The following is a 20,704-nucleotide window of genomic DNA, read 5'->3' as shown; positions in this document are numbered from 1 at the left end:
TGATTTGTCATGATCGTCCGGCACCGAAACGGAATTCAATTTTTGAAGGTTAAGATTTTCACCGCATATGGTTATACCTATTTCTTTTCATTTTCCACCTTTACTCAAAAGCTTTTCTCTACCTCGTACGATTCTTCTTTAATAGCTTTTGAAATATTTAATCTGAAATTACGCACGTGGTAATGAAATTTATCCGGCGTCAATTTGGTTGCCCCATTAGTTCAATTTTCAAAAGCAGATGGTCAGGGTTTTTTTCTTCTTCTTTATTATTATTTACTGTGATCGAAAATCGACTACCACTTAAAATTATCGAATTGATGTTTGTTTGGCCATTAGTTTCTGGCATTTTGCTTCGCCGATAACCACCAACGATGTGGCAATCAATGCTAGCAGTGGCTTGCAATGGCACATAATAATAGATGCTATAGCGCAGGAGGTGTAGTGAGAAACAAATCTCATGACCGAAGATGCCTCCACACTACTTTTTACTGGCTGTTTGGTGTGAACTCTTTAGTATTAAGAAGATGTAAGGAGATCAGGGTCATATTCGAATTGAGTTTTGACTGTTGTAAAATAAAAAGGTCTAGTTAATTACTGTTATGGTTTATGAATTCATAATAAACAATATGTCAAATGCAGACAACTGAGCTTCGCTAAGAATTGACTATCTCAGCGGTTCCATTTTTGTCTTAACAGACACCATTCAATTATGATAAATGATCAGATAATCGTAAGGTGCTTTCTCATCCTTTCTGGAAGGCAAAATTTTGAATTACGTCAGCAACAAACAAATGATCCGTCATAATAGGATGTTGTGCTCACACCCAAAATTGTGATTTTCACAGTATGAACCGGACAAATCGGGTCGTCGAACCGGAGCTACAACCGTCTCCCGTGCGGCACACGTCGTAAGTTGTTTTAATTTAATTTATAGAGACGAACCAGCCCAAGGCTGAAAGTCTCTTTAATAAAAAAAAAAAAAAAATTGTTTTAATTTATTTATTCTTTGTCTCAAATTGTATAAAAACTCTACAGACTGATTCTCAACCTTATGCATCCGTGCACCTAAAATCAAAGACAGTGCTCACATTATTAAACGATTAAATCCAATTATCAGCAGGGTTGTTATAACCATACGACGTTCTATCATAGAGGTAACTCTAAGACTAGAAGGTCCCGAAGAAACGTGCTCAACTTTTTGGCTCAGCTCTGGTACTATCTTCGGTCCCAAGCTAATCGATTCACCCCTCGAAACATAGGAAAAACCAATAACCCCTCATTTTATCTGTCAAACTTTCATAGCGAATCAAAACAAACATCGTGTAGTACTAGAATTTTGACTAGAATAGGGTCCGTTAATCGATTTGTTTGGGACCAATAGGCTAGTCAAGCACCCATAAATAAAGGAATTTGTATCGATAAATAAATGAATTTGTACCCATCAACGATTCTATAACAGTGCCCAAATACACAATTTACTCGTTAGTTGGGCAGAGTTGGCACCAAGGTAGTGCTTCGTACAAAAGCGAAGTCTGACTTGGTCGTCGCCCACCTGAGGACTTCCAAGGCGGAATTCTTCACTTACGACATTCCCGATATGAAACAAGGTCGTCATCAGGGGCCTATAGAACTTCGACCCGAAGCTGAAATCAGTACCGGTACAAGCTGACCCCAAGTGCCATCTATCGGATGACGAGGAGGTACGAGAATGTGAAGGCATTCCCGGATTGCATCGTCCGCTGGGAGTCATACCGTGGCGGCTATCACGATGTGACTCAGTGCCAAAGGTGTCTGAATTTCGGACATGGCACCCGCAACTGCAACATTAAGCCACGCTGCGGAAATTGCACTCAAGACCACGCCACCTCCGGATGTGCTGCGGATGAAACTGTGGCGTCCAAATGCGCCAACTGTGGTTATGCTCACCAAGGATCCGAGAAGCAGTGCCTTAAAATCTAGGATTTCAAGTGCATCCTAAAACAGGCGTCCACCAACAATCAACCAGGACGAAGGAAGATTTTCCGCCTCTTCGTGGACAAACGAATACTCGGATACGATCCGCTCCCCCTCAAGATCTGCTGGACAAAGTTCTCCATCCCCCTATAGATTCTGGAGAGTACCAACAGCTTAAACAAATAATCCCGATCTGTTCTCAGCGCATGAACTGATGGAAATCTTCGTCAACATGACCGGTCCTCTTCGTAAGTGCCGTAATAAACCCGATCAGATCCAAGTGCTCGGTAAGTTCATCATCCAGTATGGCGTCTAAACTGCTAACTATCGGCACCTGGAATACTTGCTCTGTAAGAGCAAAAAAGATTGAGCCTTCTAACCGAGACCCATTTAAAGTCCGGTGACAGCTTCTGGTTACCCAACCACAACATTATCGGGCTTGGTCGCACCGCTCCAGGGGTGGTGAACCAAGTTCTGCACACTGCCCCATATCCGCACTTCTATCATCGAGGCCCTAAATGTGGTGTTTACTGCTCTCGACAGTGTTCCACTAACAAAGTAAATTCAAGAACAACCTGACCACCATTACTCGTACTAGCTCCCAATTTATTGTTGAGAGTGACCTGAATGCCCGTCTTGAAGCTTGGATGAACTACCAGCGGAACCGGAACGGATGTCTGTTATTCGACCATGCATGGACATGGACTTCCGGACGCCCCAACTTTCATCTCTCCGGCGGGTAATCCCTCCACCCTGGATTTTTTCCTATCAAACATGGTACTATCCAAGCCGGTACACCTCCGCTCTCAGTTCCGACCGCATGCGAAAAGACTACCACCATGTCAACTGGCCGCAGTTCGGACAGAGAAGAATGCTTTTCGGACGAAAAGTGGACAGCAACAAAGAAGAATATACACCGCTTGACACCGTAGATGACATCGACCGGGCGTTGGAAGAACTCCATCAGACCATATTCGTGGCTGACGAGTTTGACAAGTTCCTGTGAGGGGTAAGTTTGTTGCTATTGATCCCCATACCCAATTGTTGATTTGGTTGAGAAATGTTCGTAGACGCCACTTTCAGAGGACTGGAAATCTTGGCAAAAAAACGTGAAATGGCCGATCTGAACAGGCAGATTGCTTCCAGAATGGACTCACTCCGAAATGCAAGTTTTGGGCGTGTTGTCCAGAATCTGGACGACCACTCCAGACCATTTTGGAAGGTAGCCAAGGTCTTAAGAACCCAAACTCGTTCTATCTCTCAGAGACGAATATGATGACGTTCGGGTTTTAATCACCCACAGGAGAAAGCAAATGCGATCGACGAGCATGTCGCTTCATCGTATTTGCTTGGCTCAACTTTCCAAAGTCCGCTCGAAGATAAGGTTGCACAATCCATTCAAAATCTATATGCCTCCCCTTGTGTCGTGCCTCCGGCGGATGATTACAGAACAACAGATAGCAAAATTTATACCAATCCGCAATTCCAGTAAGGATCCAACATTGTCTTTAAGCTACAGACCAATCAGCCTCTTTTCAGCACTGAGCAAATTGTTTGAGAAACTCATTCTCAATCGTTTGCTCGAGTTTGTCGACGAAAACTACATTCTCCTTCCGGAACAGTTTGGGTCCAGTAGTAACAAAGCTGTATCCAAGTCCATAGCCATGGCCTTGCTAGACGTCGAAAAGGCGTTTGACAATGTCTGGCCTGACGAACTTGTGTACAAGCTTTCTAACTTCCATTCCCATTACATCTGAGTAAAATCACCCGTAACTACTTCCAGCAAAGGTCGTTCAAGGTATCGTTGAATGGTTGTCTTTCAAACACGTTTTCCATCCCTGCAGGTGTTCCGCAAGGAAGTCTGTTGGGCTCTTAGCTTTACATCTACATTTCCGACATTCCTCCCCTCGGAGACGACTGTTAATTTTTTTTTCTTTATTTAGGTTGGTTCATCTCCGACTGCTGTTAGCGTTGTTATGATATACTTCGTAGATTGGATACCAGCGACACTCACGTCTCTTCTGAAATTCTCAGTTAGACTACTTTCAGGAATAATGCTGAGGAGTAAACATTGGTTCCAATCTAAACAAGAGTAACAGAAGCATGACTGTCGCTATTCCCGGCCACGCCCATCTTTACCATAACTAGGGATAGGGAAGGAAATGTTGATGTAGTACTTACTTAACGAGAGGCCACCGACTTAGCGACACCCTCATAAGTGCTACGGAGTTGGAGGGTTGGGTAGGGTATTCGGTTAGGATTCACCTCAAGTTGGCGATGCAACCAAAAGTATGTATTGTTTATTTGTTGTTTATTTAATCTCTCGATAGCCGGCTATCGAAATAACATATTAATTTTGTTTAGTGATAATGAATTTTAAGAGTCATGACGGAGAGCTTGGGATTAAACCCATGATTTTCTGCTCAGTAAGCAAAAACGATCCCTCCAGGGTCATCGAGCATCTCAGAACCATAACGCTTCGCGACAATACTGGACTACGTTTTCGCTTGATATGCAAATAGTTTCCGAGGTTAATGTTCAATATCAAATATACAAATGGTGGACGATTTATTGTGCTGTGGAAGAGCTTGGGGTTCAATCCATGATTTTCTGCTCAGTAAGCAAAATCGATCCCTCGAGGGTCATCGAGCATCTTATAATCCACAGCGCTTCGCGTCAAAGTACGAATATATGCATGAACTATCTATTATTGAATAACTAATATTTACGATAATTAAATGAAATAAATAAAATATAAACTACAAACAAAACGTGACTGCTAAAATCACAAAAAGATATTCTCACAAATATATTTCACGCCACCAGGAATCTCAAAACCATTAGACGTTATAATGATACTCTGCACATGTTAGACACAAGAAGAGGCCAAAAAGCAAGCGTCCGACACACAAAACCCGTAAAATCCACTTGCAGTCACAATCAACGATTCTACGAATCGTAAGCGCTCACGAATCATAAAACCGCTGACTGCCGCAGATCCCGCCACTCAAGGGTGCACAAACTGGCTGTCTGCAAACAAATTATAGCACCTGCGATCCTCTACGCAGCTCCGGTGTGGGAATCATGTGCATAGAATCATAGGAATAAAGTCCAGTCCTTCGACACAAGAATTTCAGACCTCCACCAAGAGGCGAACGTACAAAAATTAAATTTTAAAATTACTGACATTAAAACTAGGTTTGTGCAGAAATCCAACACATCTGAACATGCTTTGATAAGCAATTTGTATATAATAGGTTAGGTGTATATAGTTATTGCAGGTTAGTTGTCGTTGTAAATAGTAGTTATAAGTAATCTCCTATATCAAATTTTAAACAAACCAATCCCACCAAGGTGGGAATTGTCTAAACAGCCCTGATAGGACTAGGAACTGTAAATATGAATTAAAAATTTAAAATTGACTAAAGTTGAAAAGACACGTCTGTGTCACTCGGTAATTCATTCAACCACACAAATACAAGAAATAAAGATCATTTAAAGTAAATAAAAAGTTTTTTTTCTATCATAGTAATTATATAACGACTATACTTTCTATGGATTTCCGGGTGTAAACTGATCTTATAATATATGTAAACCGTTTTATAAAATAAAATATAATGAACCCTGGATATAAGCCCTTCTTGTGTCTCTGCCTCATTTGATATAATTTCGATTACTAATCGGGAAAATGCATGGCACTGCCATGAATATGGAATGTTACTTCAGTAGTAGTATGATTTTCGGATTAGTTTAAAATTCAGGGTTAGGCTTGATGCATATATTGTGTCACGCTCTAGGGGGGCGGTTTTAAGATTTGACAAGCAATGCATAGGTATAGGAAAAACGTCACGATATGGGGGGGGGGGGGTAAATTTCTTCTCGATTTAGCGTGACATAATTAATGCATGGGCCCTTACCGCGTTTGAGTCATGTGTAGACGTAGCTACTATTAATAATATCCCATAAAATTTAAAGTGATTTATCAGCATCTACTCTCATCCTTTCAAATTTTGATAAGATACTTGATTATTTACATTGCATGCATACAATGAAAGAGAAAAGCATGTGATCCTAAGATAATACTCATTGCAGGGTTGCCACAAATCTTTGTTCACTGATGACACAGACATTTCCACTAAAGAAAGAAGTCTTCATGTTATTTGCAGCAGACTACAGAAAAGTTTAGATATTATCTCTTCTTAAAGCTATAGTAGTAGTCACATAATCACTATGAGCGGAAACACAATTTCTTGGCCAAGTCAAGTGAAATATCTTGGATTCGTTTACAGCTTATAAAAACAGTTGCAACTCGAGGGCAGAACCGCTATTACCGACATTTTGTGGACACTGCAAAAAGATCACTGTAAAACACCCAAAAGGGTGAGAAGGTCAAGTTAAAAAAACAGCAAATTGACTCTGCCTGATAAATAAGCTAATTAATAGGGTAGATTAGATAACTAGGTTTTCTTTCAATCCCACATTTCATTCAATCTATAACTGCCTATATAATCGCAGATCAGTCCTATATGGATTTTCGTTAACCATGCTTTACACTATCAATTAGCATCTACTTTTATATTATGTGATAAAACCACCGACAAACCGACATGAATGACCATAGCAAAAACAATAACATGCAAAAGTTATGAATTGGTTCGTGTCTGATCTATTCTGGACAAATTATTTTTTATTTAGATCATGGTTTTGAAAGTTTGGATCAATGCACATTTTAATCGGCCGTTTACGATTTTCGGGCATAAGTTAGAATTAAGTGCCATGTCGGTTTGTCGGTGATAAAACTATGGACTTTTATCATGAAAAATGTGAAAACAACATCAAGTCAGTTTGTCTCATCAAACAAAGTAATCGCATATCAGTCCCATCCTGAAATTCAATAGTCCATAGTTAAATTTAAAGGTTTGCTTTTCGAATTGTCATGTTTTTCGCTGATATAACAAAACATGGAAGCTTCATTGCAACAGATTATGAATTAGTTTACTACAGACATACAATTAGTTTACTATGATTTATCAAATATTTACTAGGGAATTGCATTTCGTAACTTCGACTGCCATTTTCTCAATGCCTAATTTTTCCATATGGGACTGATATGCAATATACACCTAAAAAATCGCTACCAACCACACCCCTCTCCCTCAGCCAATTTGTCGCTATGCTGGTATCATAATGAGGATGAATTTGAGGTAAAATGCACTTACATCATATTTGGTCGAACTGTGCTGCGAGCCTAGCGAGAAATTCGTTTATGCTGCCGTGGCCAAAGGAAATTTGATGAAGAGAATCGATCAACGAGGATAGGCCCTTTCCAAATGTTAAGCGAGAGTTCATATATATGACATTTGGTGAATGTCTTTCGGGTTTGTGTGACAATCGGACGAAACAAAAATAAGCTAACATAAAAATTTCAAAATTATTTTAAAACCCTTCTGGCGACCACATTACAGGATCTGTTAATGTCACGAAACATTGCAGATTCGGCATTCTTTTCATGCAAATCTGTAATAGAATCTTACATTTCCCGGTTGGGTGTAAGTAAACATGAATTTGTGTCTTAAAAATTTGATAAAATGATTAGGTTTAATGATATTTTATGTAAAAATGGTTTGCAACTATGAAATTATCAAATCGATACATAAACGAAATTTGATATGGTATCATTATTTTTTTTTTATTTGTTTGTAATAGGTATATCGCTAAACCGATCACTGAAAGACGGATCACATTCAAAAACTCCACGGTCCAAAACTATTGCTTAACCACTTTATCCTAATTCAAACCATTCCATTCACCCATGCAAGCAGGGGAAGCCTCAAGTCATGCCACGATTTCGATGACCAAAAGCAAAACGTGAGCTTTATACTTTCTCTCGGACGTGTGCAGTTTTTTTCCACCGGCATTTGGGCTCAGTTGGATCCAGCGTGAACCGGCCCGCACCAGGCTAACAACAGGTTGATCAGGAGATGGTAGTTTGGTTGTTTTTACTTCGAGCTGTTTTGCCTTGCGCGGTGTTCAAAGTCAAGTTCATAGCTAAACTGTTGTTGTTGGTGGTGGTGGCGGTGCTGCTAGGCGCACATGGTACCCCGTGTTTAAATCACAGGATTTGCTTCGACAACCCTGGTTGGGATGAGATGGCAATAAATAATGCACTGGCGGACTATTGTTATACTGAAAAGCACACACAACTGTTTAGAGCCAATAAAGAGACACCTACCTACTTCTCTCTCCGACAGACCAGATAAATCATCCGTATTTGTAGAGTGGCATTTTTCGGTGGTGAGCAATACCAGGAAAATAACAATACTCGGCCAGATCGAGTTCCGCAAGCTCATGTTCCTCTTTCCACCGGACCTGCACCTGTGTGTGGCCTTTTCGTTCCTCGAGGCTGCAGTCGTTCGGATAAATCGTGAGGTTTGTCGCTTGTTGCTGCACGATGACGTTCAAGTCGCCGTCGGCCTGCCGACTGGTTGTCGAACCCTCTACCAGCCACACTGATTTCACAGACAGACTTTCGCTGCTGCTGCTGCTGCTACTACTGTAGTGCTGTTTGATTCTGGATGTTCACATATTTACAAGCATTTCTCCATTTCTTCAACGGCGTATTTCGACACTGCACAAACCGATAGTCTTTTTGGATGCACTTTTCCTTCTCTTTCGTACCCTCATTGATTCATCCTGCAATTGAATTCGAAAAAATATGGTCAACGTGCTTCGATGTGTGCAACAAAGTAGAAAAAAACCTCAAAATTTAAAATAATAAATTACAGCTATCCCTCGAAGAACGTGTTACCCACTGGGATCTCCCAACACTTTTCTCGGCGGGTTTATAACTAATCTTATGTTTTACTCATTAATGGGTAACAGTTACTCATTCGTGGGTAAATTTAATGGGTGTAACGGCTTGTCCCTATGGGTGAAATGGGTGAAATTGTACCCATTAATGGGTACTTTCAACTTACAGTGTAGAGTCATCTGTGTGACAGTAGAAGAAATCGACAGTGAGCGTTCATAAGGGCCTAATTGCAATGATCCCACTTGGATTGCCATTTATCCATGCGTTTGCTGTTGCTTTTGATAGCCAATATAACCTGTTACAGTACTGTATTGGACACATTTCATAAAATTGCTTCCTTTAGCTGTAGAAATTTAATGAGAAAATTGATGAGGAAAATCGATCATCGTTAGGCCCTTATGTATGCTCACTGTCGAAATATGATTGCGAGTGTAATTTTTCCTGTGCATTTTACGTAGCGGATATCTCGCAGCTATCTTCACGTGCGCGTTATGGTGACCCCATACTCTAATTTATTAAAAGACGCGCAATATTATTGGCCACGCATATAATTCGATGCCAACATTTCATTAGGTCGAAACTGATCTTGTAAACAATGATTTCAACCACCGATTTCTTGCAAACAATTGCTCATAATTTTCGTTGCAAGTAGGCCCTTTCGCAAGCCTTTTCTGAAGTTTTTTTTTAAATTACTCCTTAATGCATGTGACCACTCTTTTCCCGATTGCCCAAAATATTTTTCCCGATTTCGTATAAATAACTCAATATGGTTAAAAAAAGTAAGAGGTTGTATCCAAGACACGACCGTAGATTTGAAGAAGGATTACGTGCTCGGTATCAATATTCAGTGACTGTGTTAGGGAAACCAACTTTTTCTATCACGGAACACCTCGTTTGCTGATGACAAAATTACGCATTTTCGTGTACAAAACTCACGGAATTTTTGGACAAATTTATCATTAATACAGTGCATGAACTGACATTACGCTGCTTTAACTGCATTTCTTTATGTTTGTGGCCATAAAAATTACATGAGATTTTCGACATGATTGAAGTGCATCCTCTTGGATGTAATATTAAAATCTATTTTTTGCAGTGTATACATTCGAGATTTTTTTGCTTTTTTCCAGCGTCCTGGAGAAAACCTTACATTAATTCGAACTGTTTCTGGTTAATTGACAAGGTGATGTGGTATTCGGTCATTGCGAGAATTTTTATTTACCATTTCAATACTTGACGCATTTGACCACAAAAAATTGGTTCCTGGGTACATTATCGAAGAGCTTTGGGGGTGATGTGGCTGGCAGCAAGGCGAGCGAAAGTTCAATGAAAATTAACTCTTAAACAACAATAATTTATGATGTTCCTGAAAAGAACAGTTTTATTGTGATGGTTGAGTAATGCTGATCTATTAGGGTGTTTAACACGGATGAGGTTAGCGAGCTGTATGTTGTTTGGAACGAGGGTGACGCGCTTGGCATATACATATAGCCCACAGCAACTCACGACAGCTACTGAATCCGATCAGTAGCAATGCGGATTCTTCCTCCTTCTTCGGTGAATGGACACTCATGCGGGCAGCCTTTCGTTGTGTACTGGAGAACAATGTTCAACGCCACGCACCGAAAGCACTCCTGCTGCTGCTGCTGATGATGATGACCGACCGGACACCACCACACACGGTGATTGCATAAGCACCGTTCGGCGAGACCGGATGGAATTCGATTTTGAAATCTGTGTTAAGGAAAGCGCTTTTTGGCAGGCAATCGGTAAAAATTTTGATCACCATTGCAACAGTTGGACATTTGTGTTATTTTCAATAGTGACCTATTGGAAAATTACAAAGTGTTCATTTTACCAGATTTGTAGAAAAGTTTCCAATAAACTGGCTTGTTTAGAATTAAAATCCGTCCGCTATTGACAGAGTTATAAGTGGTCATAACCTGAACACTTAGAAATACCTAATCTTACACGTGACGGAATCCATCTTTGGATGAGATGTAAACAAACATGTGCTCCGAGACTGAAAAGTTTAAAAGTACGTTTGATTGAGCTGGAGCCTTGAGCCTGGATAAAACCTATGATGAGTGCCCTAAACACGACGTGAAGATTGTCATCGGAGATACAAACGCGCAGGTCGGAAGAGAGGAATTCTTTCGCCCAATCATTGGAACAGAGAGCCTTCACTCTGCAACGAATGATAATGGCCTGAAGCTGATAAACTTCGCTGCTGCTCGTGATTTGGCCATCAGTAGCACCCACTTTGCACGCAAGGATATCCGAAAGCACACCTGGAGACACCCTAATGGCGAAACTTGCTCCCAGATCGACCACGTGTTGGTGAATGGTCGGCATTTCTCGGATGTCGTAGATGTCAGGACCTTCAGGGGTCCTAATATCGGCTCGGATCACTACCTCGAATTCGAAGAAAATTCGAGCGCATCTATCGACCATTACGAGTTCGAGAAACCGGAGATCGATGCGTTTCAACATCCAGCGTTTGACAGTAGATGGTGTTGCTGCAGAGTACCACCAGAAGCTGAATGAGCGGATAGCGGAAATCAACGTGAACGAGAATCTCAACAATCTGTGGGAAGCTGTCCATGGAGCGGTGAGCACAACAGCACGAGAGGTGATAGGTACAGCTCATAGGCGCCCCCGGAACGGGTGGTTTGACGAGGAGTGCCAGCGAGTGACAGAGGAGAAGAACGTCGCCAGAAGCCGGATGTTGGTGTCTGGTACGCGTCAGAACAGAGAGCGGTGCAGGGTAGCAAGGTCAGCCGAGAAACGAACCCATCGTAGGAAAAAAGGCAGTACGAGGAACGCGTTATTGCTGAAGCGCAAGAAAGTATGGAGCAGAATGATATGCGAAGGTTTTACGCAACTGTCAATGGCGTGAGGAGTAAGACAGCGCCGTCTCCCGCCATGTGCTATGACCGTGAAGGTAATCTGCTGACAGATAAAATGATGGTGGCTGCCAGGTGTAAGGAGTACTTCGAGACGTTGCTGAACGGAGAGAACGAGAGAGCATTTACAAACAGAACACACATCGACGACGATGGTCAAGCTGTGGAACCACCAACGCTAGAAGAGGTGAAAAAGGCAATACGAGAGCTGAAAAACAGTAAGGCTGCGGGGAAGGACGAGCTCCCAGCCGAACTTCTCAAACACGGAAGTGAGCAGCTGCACCAGATGATCCACCGTATACTGCTCAAGATATGGGAGGAGGAAGAATTGCCCGCTAGTTGGTTGGATGGTCTCGTTTGTCCCCTCTACAAAAAGGGACACAGACTGGAGTGCGCCAATTACAGAGGAATCACGCTTCTGAATTCGGCGTACAAAATATTATCACGTGTTCTGTTCAACAGATTGAGACCGCTTGAGGAATCCTTCGTCGGCGAATACCAGGCTGGTTTTCGTGAGGGCCGATCAACGACGGATCAAATGTTTACCCTGCGTCAAACCCTTGAGAAGTTCCGGGAATACAACTTGCAGACTCATCATCTGTTCATAGATTTCAAGGCAGCGTACGATTCAGTAGAAACGAGCTATGGCAGATAATGCATGAAAACGGTTTTCCGACGAAACTAATTAGGCTGATTCGTGCAACGCTGGATGGTTCGAAATGGTTGCAGACGAGATTTCGGCCTCGTTCGTGACCTTAGATGGGTTGAAGCAGGGAGATGCTCTTTCGAACTTGCTATTCAACATCGCCCTCGAAGGAGCGATTAGGAGAGCTGGCGTGCAGAGAAACGGTACCATCATCACAAAGTCGCACATGCGCCTTGGTTTTGCGGACGACATCGACATCATCGGAATCGACCGAAGAGCAGTGGAAGAGGCGTTCACGCCTTTTAAGAGGGAGACAGCGAGGATTGGTCTCACGATAAATTCTACCAAAACGAAGTACATGGTCGCCGGTAGAAAGCGTGGGAGCAATAGTGGTGTTGGTAGTGAAGTGGTGCTAGATGGCGAAAAATTTGAAGTTGTGGACGAATTTGTTTATCTTGGTACTTTAGTGACGTGCGATAATGATGTTACCCGCGAGGTGAAAAGGCGTATTGCAGCCGCGAACAGGACTCTCTACGGGTTGCGTAGTCAGCTGAAGTCCCACAGCTTGCGTACGAAAACGAAATTCGCGCTGTACAAGACGTTGATTCTGTCGATAGCCCTTTATGGCCACGAATCGTGGGCATTGAAAGAGGTCGATCGGAGAGCTTTCGGTGTCTTTGAGCGTAAAGTACTGCGAACAATATTCGGCGGTAAACTGGAAAATGTCATCTGGCGGCGTCGCATGAATCACGAGTTGTACCAAGTATATAACGGCATGGATATTGTGAAGCTTATAAAACACGGCAGGCTACAGTGGGCTGGGCATGTGGCACGAATTCCGGAAGAGCGTCAAGCGAAGTCAATATTCAGCAGGGAACCCGGAAGAGGACGTCGGCTTCGGAGTAGGCCACGCACGCGTTGGCTTTGTGCAGTTGAGGAGGACATTAGGTCCTTGAACGTCCAAGGCGACTGGAAGCGATTGGCTCAGCACCGAGACCAATGGAGACGGTTACTTCGTTCGGCGCAGATTTGAATTCAACGAGTCGTCGCCCATCAGGTACTCAGGTAGGTAGTGTATTATCTCACTTTAGTTGGGAAACTAGCTTCAGGATTTATTACAATCTCCTTTGATGCAAAGAACAAATTCTTCAAGTTATCATAGTCGAACTACATTAGAAGCATCCCGACCAACCATTTCGTTAACGGCGCCGGTGGTGTAGTGGTAAGCGTGATTACCTCTCACCCCAGCAGGCCTGGGTTCAATCCCAGTCGGTGCCGCCGGGATGTTCTGAGGCATAACATCTCTGATCACGCCTTCCTTCGGATGGGAAGTAAAGCCGTTGGTCCCCGGTTCATGAGTTGATGGGTCGATAGGTAGGGTCCAGGTGTGGGAACTGCCTTCCTGGCACGTCGGTAGCATTGGTGCTCAGCACGGAAAACAAGATCGACGGAAAAAACAAACCAAAGGAAAAAAAAAACCATTTCGTTAATTTTATTTCATTTTCTATACATCGATCTTCAAAGCCATTCATAAGAAAAATCGATAGCGATCGTCACTATTTCATGAATAATTGTAAAGATGCTTAAAAGTCTAATCATGAATCGTTTATAAAGATCTTTCTCAAAATATTGCTACCAATCGTTACCAATGTTAAAATATCGATTGTGTTGTCAGATCAAAATATCGATTTCTGTTGTAAAATCAAAACATCGATACACAACTGCTGATTTTATTTGTGATTTTTTATCTGCATAATTTCTAGTTTCGATCCCATGCCATCTGGGGTGTGCTGATTTCGTTGTTGGTTGCTAATCCTCGGGTCCACGACTGCTGTTGATGAGCTTATCAACGACAGGCAAACACACTCTAGTATGTGGTGTATTGAAATTTCTGTAAATCTTTCATACATGAATTCAATATTTATTTGTCATAACCATCAATCAGTCAGCCATGTAGGTGTAATAGAGGTAAAAAAGGTATCAATTTTTCTCATTGGGTTTCAAATACCGAGAATCCCACCACGCATGCTATCACCATAGAGGTAACTCTAAGACCACTGGGTCCCGAAGAAAATCATTATTATTTTTGGCTCACTCAGTACCAGAACAACGGTCCCAAGCAGTCCCAAGCTATTTCACTCACCCCTGCATGTTCTGCATGAATCCACACACCCCTGATGTTATCTGTCAAACTTTGATAGCGAATCAAAACAAACATAGTGTAGTAATTTGTAACTTGCTATCACGGGTTATTAAATATATAGACGTAAACTTGAAGAACTACAATGGTAAACATTTGCTGCGTCGCGGCCATCAGCTTCGACGGCATCAGTTTCATCATATAATCCGCTCGGTGTGTGCGTGTGTTCATCAACCTTTGCATTTAAATCCAAGACGTCCCGTGCCAAACATTAGTCTCCAGAGAGGACATTTTACTCACCATTGTAAAATACGGTACAAACCGTAAAAAGTGCGCGAAGTGTTAAAACCACAAATACGTGGACGGTGTTCTTGACGCCAAAAGGGCGAGCAGTGCGGTGCAACAGCATCGAATTAAGTGCACAGTGCTTAGAACTTCGAAAAAATATACTCGTCGCCAAGTGCGAAGAAATCAATAATCCAGCCCGCATCGTGCTCTCTTGCCGTGCGGATCTATTTACTTTTTGCTGAAGGAAGTGTTACTGCTACCTAAAGCTACAACAAATTTAAAAAAAACTTTTCAGTGCTCAATATTACCTGCAAATTTTCTACCTTTTTCGACTCTTATTCCTCTTCCTTCCATGTTTGGACCCTAGCCGAGGTAATCCTGCTTGGATATCGATTTAAAAAATTCCTCTTCGATCCTTCGGATTCTTATAGTAATCTGCTTGGAAATCGATTTGGAGAAACGTTTTACTGCCGCCATGGCGCCTAAACGCAAAAGAAACGGGTAATCTCTTTATCCCCCTTCTGATGAAATTTATTTGAGCAATGAATTTGATATGCTCACGGATGATGAGAATGATCCATCATCCAGGTAAAATTCCACTAAACTTTCCCGGCTTAATGCCATGAAGGAAAAGGTTCACCCTATTGTGGTAACCACTTCCGATTTCCAAGTATTCAAAATGAAAAGGAAATCCCGTCCTGGCGATTAAGCTCCATGCCCGCGTGAAGTGGGAACACTTCAGTAAGACTGGAGGAAATTTCCTAAACCTCACTCAGTGCCGTAAGTGCCAGGGATGGGGTAATGGAACAAAAAATTGCTACATGACAGCTACATGCTGTGGTGATTCCTCTCACGCAAAGGACGACTGTCCTGAGAGAGAATATCCTAAGAAATTCAAATGTGTCCCATAAATCAAATTTTCGGGAATGTAAGACTCGCAAAGCGATCCTACAATCTCGTTCTAAGCGACACGTTGCCGACCTGGTACTAATTTCTCTGCTGTTAACAACGGTCCCAAATTCTACCCGCACAAATAGGTACAAATAGCTCCCTTGCTTCAAATTCTTCACCTATCTGCTGCTAACAAAGTTCAGCGTGTAAATGGAGCTACCTATAAACCGGTGGAATTTAACCATTATAAATTGGCTCACTACTTGACTAGCCTATTGGTCCCAAGTACTAAGACCAGAAGGTCCGTGCTCAACTTTTTGGCTCAGCTCTGGTACTCTCTACGATCCCAAGCTAATCGATGCACCCCTCGAAACATAGGATAATCTTCGAGCCCCTCATTTTATCTGCCAAACTTTCATAGCGAATCAAAACAAACATAGTGTGGTACTATAATTTCGGCTAGAATGGGGTACGTTCATCGATGTACTTGGGACCGATAGGCTAGTCCAGTGTGATTTTTAGTTTTAGTTTTAGGATGTCAATTGTTATACTGACATGCAGGTATAGAAAACCTGTTTAAAATACTGAATTGCCAAGGCAGGAACAATGTAAACACACTTAGATATATATTATAACAATTAAAGCTGGTAAGTTACGGTAGTAGTTGGAACACAGCGCAACTATCGAAACACAAACAAACATTGAAGTTTAATTATTGTTGCAACCTTATCTCCATAAATGCTGCCATAAATCTAAACGGGTTAGGATCAAGCAAAATGACTTTAGATAAATACACTTCAGCCTGCCTGTAAGTTTACTTCATAAAAGCCATTTTAAAATATTATGAATTTGTTAGGGATTTCATGAAAGTAAAACAACTTTTCACAAATAAGCCATGAAAATCAAATGTTTTGCTACCGCCATATTGCAATTATTTGTTTGATTTTTACAATCTTCCTTTTTCAATATATTTCCTATTTATATTTCCTTGGATATAACTTTATTTTGGTCAATTTAGCAATAAGAAATTGATCAAAATAAGAAAATCATAAAAAAATACATCGGCTGATGATCGATCGGAAGAATAATTAATTTGTTTTTCTCAATTAAAAATAATTGGTCAAATCGATGTTTTTAGGGTGGACTTAGTTTTTTCGATGTTTTCATTTACATTTCAAACAAGATTTAATATGGCACCTAAAACTAGGCCATTAAATGAGAATTATTTTAATAATTTTGGTAAATGATTCGCTTTTAAGATGGAGAAATCCAACAGGATTTTTATACGAGCAATTTTATTTTAATTATTTTGATAAGATCGGATGGTACTTATGAATCGTTTTCTATCTTGATTGATGCTTTTTCTAGTGGATTTAGCTAAGGAAAATGGTTCGAAAAAGGTTTTTATTGTTTCCATAGTTGGAAATGTGTACACGTATACAATAAAATCACTGTACATTTCATATGTAAGATCAATACTTGAATATTGCAGCATAGTTTGGTCACCTATTTCATTCACGCATGAGGAACGATTAGAATCAGTGCAAAAGCAATTCTTATTATTTGCTCTTCGTAAATGAGGTTGGACAAGATTTCCTCTTCCATCTTATGAAGCACGCTGCATGCTCATCAACATTCAAACATTGAAAGCGCGTCGTGAATTTGCAATGGTTTCGTTTCTGAACGCTATAGTATCGCATCGGATTGACTCAGTAGAACTGCTATCAGAGCTTAATGTTTACATACCTTCTCGACAACTGCGAACTCGAAATATATTTACTACAAATCACTATCGCACAAATTATGCCAAATTTGGTCCACTAAATCAAATTATGACTGATTGCAATAAACATAGTGAAACTATTGATTTTATAATGAGCAAAAACCAGATTAAAGCAGTACTTTAATTTTATTCATAATTTTAATACATGACTTGTTACTTGTAAAAAATGGTCTACATCTGATTGACGACAATAAATAAATGCTTAACGTCAAATTTCAGACTAATAGTGGTCATTTTATGCGATAGAGGAGGACATAAAAGTATAGAGTTGATAGTTCCGTTAGAGTACGGCAGTGTGAAAATTGTATATAGAGAGTATAAAGCTAGTAAAGGTCAATTTTGAGGAAGGCACGAATCGCGTTGATGATCTCCTTTATCAAACTCCCCTGTTAGGGAGGGATGGAGAGAGGTATCTCCCCCCGCCACCACTGGCAAAAAAATGATCGTTTATTTGCTCACGTACCTTCGATGTTCGGAAACAGTTCTATCGATTGTTTCACACTCAAGTCGTCACGTGACGTAAGCATTTATTGTTGTCAAATAGCTTTTATTGTAGCTCAATTGCGATTTTGAAATGGTTCTAATTGCGTTCGTCATACAACCATTTTGCAGTAAATCAATCTTGAAGAATTTTTAAAATATACCCTTCAGGACCCTCTCCAGGATGGGCCAACTAGACATATTCTAGTCTTAATGGGGTTTTGGTGGAGCAATGGCAAAGCTGTCTTGACTAGGGTTTTATGAATGTTGTTTTATGGGCCGTGACCGTCGGCTTTATAATTTTTTTTATATTTTTATTAAGGAGAATTTCAGCCCTGGGCTGGTTCGTCTCCTAACCGTCGGCTTTACTTCCCTTCCCAGGTAAGACATGACCAGAGATTTTATCGCCTCAAAAAATCCCAACAACTTCTGCTGTGATTGAACATAGACACGGTGGCGCCATCCTTCGAATACACGAATGAATGGAAAGCTAAAGGCTTTCCAAAATCAAACTGTTTGATGACGTTCGATTTGTTTACAATCGCTCTTCTTCTTTTTTTCTCTTTGCATTCTGACACGATAATTATTTTATACTCAAATCTAATATGAGCATTATTACATGGCAGTAATAATTGCTGTCTCCCATGAAATATATGAGAAAATAAGTAGACATTAATCTTTTTGCTTTATGTTATCGTTGGTATTAGGCTCTAACAGCAGTTTACCACACTGATCGATTGCGATCAATGCGAACAATCGTAGCCTGTTTCACCCTTTTATAAGTAAAATGGCTATTTATGCAATGTGCAATTGCAAACACGCGTGCTGTTTTTCATTTTGGCGCAGACTTGTGAAGATAAAAGTATGTCAATCAAATAAGGCAAAATGTTACCCAGTAAAAAAAAGCACAGGAAAGACGGAAAACACATAATAAACACATTCATACATCGACAATCAAGTTTATCAATGAAAATATAAAACATCAATCATTTGCATTTACAGCCGTTACAATTATCCAACTCCTTAGCCTAATTTTCAATGCAGTTACATGCACCGTCGCTTTTCACATAATGCTTGGGCGGAACGAAGCTCAAAAACAAAACAAAAAAGGAAAAGTCGTCGCCGACATGTGCGGTTCTTCCTATCGACGCGGCCTGCTGTACCGTCGCGTCGCCGTCGTCGGCGAAAAGCGTGGCGTGGAAATTTCCTAACAAAAGATAAATAACAACAAAAAATACCACGCAAGTAAAGTGTGTAAAGTGTGTACTGTCGTAAATATACAGAAAAGTACCGTTATTTGCGGATGGAGTTTTCGCCGATATTTCTTTTTCCCAATTCCTAGCTTTCCTGATCTTTGGTAGGAAGGATACTAACCGCAAATGGTATCTTTATTACCAAAACCCAGGTATCAAGGATCCCAGGAAAAAAGAATACCGGTTAAACACCATCCGCAAACAACGGTTCCTCTCTGTAGCGGAATCGTTTTACGTAAAAGTTGGAACATATCTTCCCCGTCGCGTTGATTTCCCTTGTTGTTGAGCCGCTCGTTTTACGGAATATTAAGTTAGTAAATCAAATACATACACACACGGACACACGCATTACCTTTACGGGTTATGCAACATAACTAATCTGTCATTTTTTCTCACTTTTGGAAGTTTCAATCACATCTCACATCTTTAACTGATGATGCCAAAGTATGTTTGGGAAAACCAAAGCTAATTCGTACTGAGATGAGCAAAAACAAAAGCAAAATAAACTGGAAGCTACTTCAATTAGCTTGCGTGAGGTGATTGTCGGAAATGCGATATTGATTGCGCTAATTGGTTGCAAGCAATACACACTTTTCGGAGGAGGGCGGAGGATATCTTTAAAAACAGTGTGGTCATAGTTTTTCCGATCAAATTTCGGTGTAGCATAATCTTTGCTCATTACTTCGAGCGCCCGCAGTAGGCTTTGCCCATTTCACATTCACTCATTTCGTATGTTTTCCGTGTACTTTTCGGATTATCAGCTTTAATAGCATGGTGTGGTTGTCAATTGCGTCGATTTTTTTTCCCTGAAGTACCAATAACAATTTAACGAATATTGTAAATAATTGTAAAACATTATGAAGCAAGAAGTTGGTTCGAGTAGCTGTGTTGGTGTAACGTCGCGTTAGTCATTTATTTTTATCGCAAGTAAGGGGTTTTCCCAGCTGGGTGGCATGCCGCCATGTTATTGAAACCAACATCTGAAACGTCACAATTCCAGTGTGAACTGCAAAAATGGCGTGACTGAATTGTCTTATTTTTATCAAATGAAATTATTTTCCCTTTTATGCCATATAAATGGTTGACTTCGTGGTAGAAAATCAGAAAATAATATTTTATGAGTCCTAAGTTTATTTTTCACAAAATGTAAGCAAAAATTTTAAGAATATCCATAATATCAGTCACGCCTTTTTTGAAATTCTGGATTGAATCTTCTATTTGTTTACAAATTATGAGCTGTCAAAGGGGCCCACAATTCGCGGGCCCGCAGCGATGTTAGCTCTTTTCAAGGCAAGGCAAACAAGATAGGGATGCCACCTTGCTGGGTTTTCCGAATCCATAGTTAGGAGATAAGCGGGGTAGAGTGGGTTTCCATGCCAAAGGACGAATCGATAAAACTCGACTTTCTCCGAGTTGCATGAAATACAGCATAATTTACCATATTTTTGCTAAAATCAAGCTGAACATTGCATTAGGTCCTAAGTAACATTGACAGATTCTCTTCGTCGACTTTCTCTTTGTATCCCCACGGCCATGTAAAGACATTCTCGGTT

General features: G+C 40.8%; 1 protein-coding gene across 2 annotated transcripts in view; it reads right to left on the bottom strand.

Moving 5' to 3' along the window:
* LOC135712735 (uncharacterized) overlaps positions 1–20,704 on the bottom strand; it is a 70,472-nt gene that overhangs the window by 44,815 nt on the left and 4,953 nt on the right. For both annotated transcript variants that reach the window (XM_065235776.1, XM_065235777.1), the window contains exon 2: positions 8,186–8,646. In XM_065235776.1, the coding sequence (XP_065091848.1) occupies positions 8,186–8,303 (118 nt within the window). In that variant the 5' untranslated portion in view covers positions 8,304–8,646. The remainder of the gene's footprint in view (positions 1–8,185; positions 8,647–20,704) is intronic.

This window comes from Ochlerotatus camptorhynchus, unplaced genomic scaffold (assembly GCF_037179485.1).
Source record: "Ochlerotatus camptorhynchus isolate MF236.1 unplaced genomic scaffold, CSIRO-AGI_Acam_v1.1 ptg000503l, whole genome shotgun sequence".
Lineage (NCBI taxonomy): Eukaryota > Metazoa > Arthropoda > Insecta > Diptera > Culicidae > Ochlerotatus > Ochlerotatus camptorhynchus.
The sequence above is the reverse complement of the archived record's forward strand: the minus strand, read 5'-3'. Positions and strand labels throughout refer to the sequence as shown.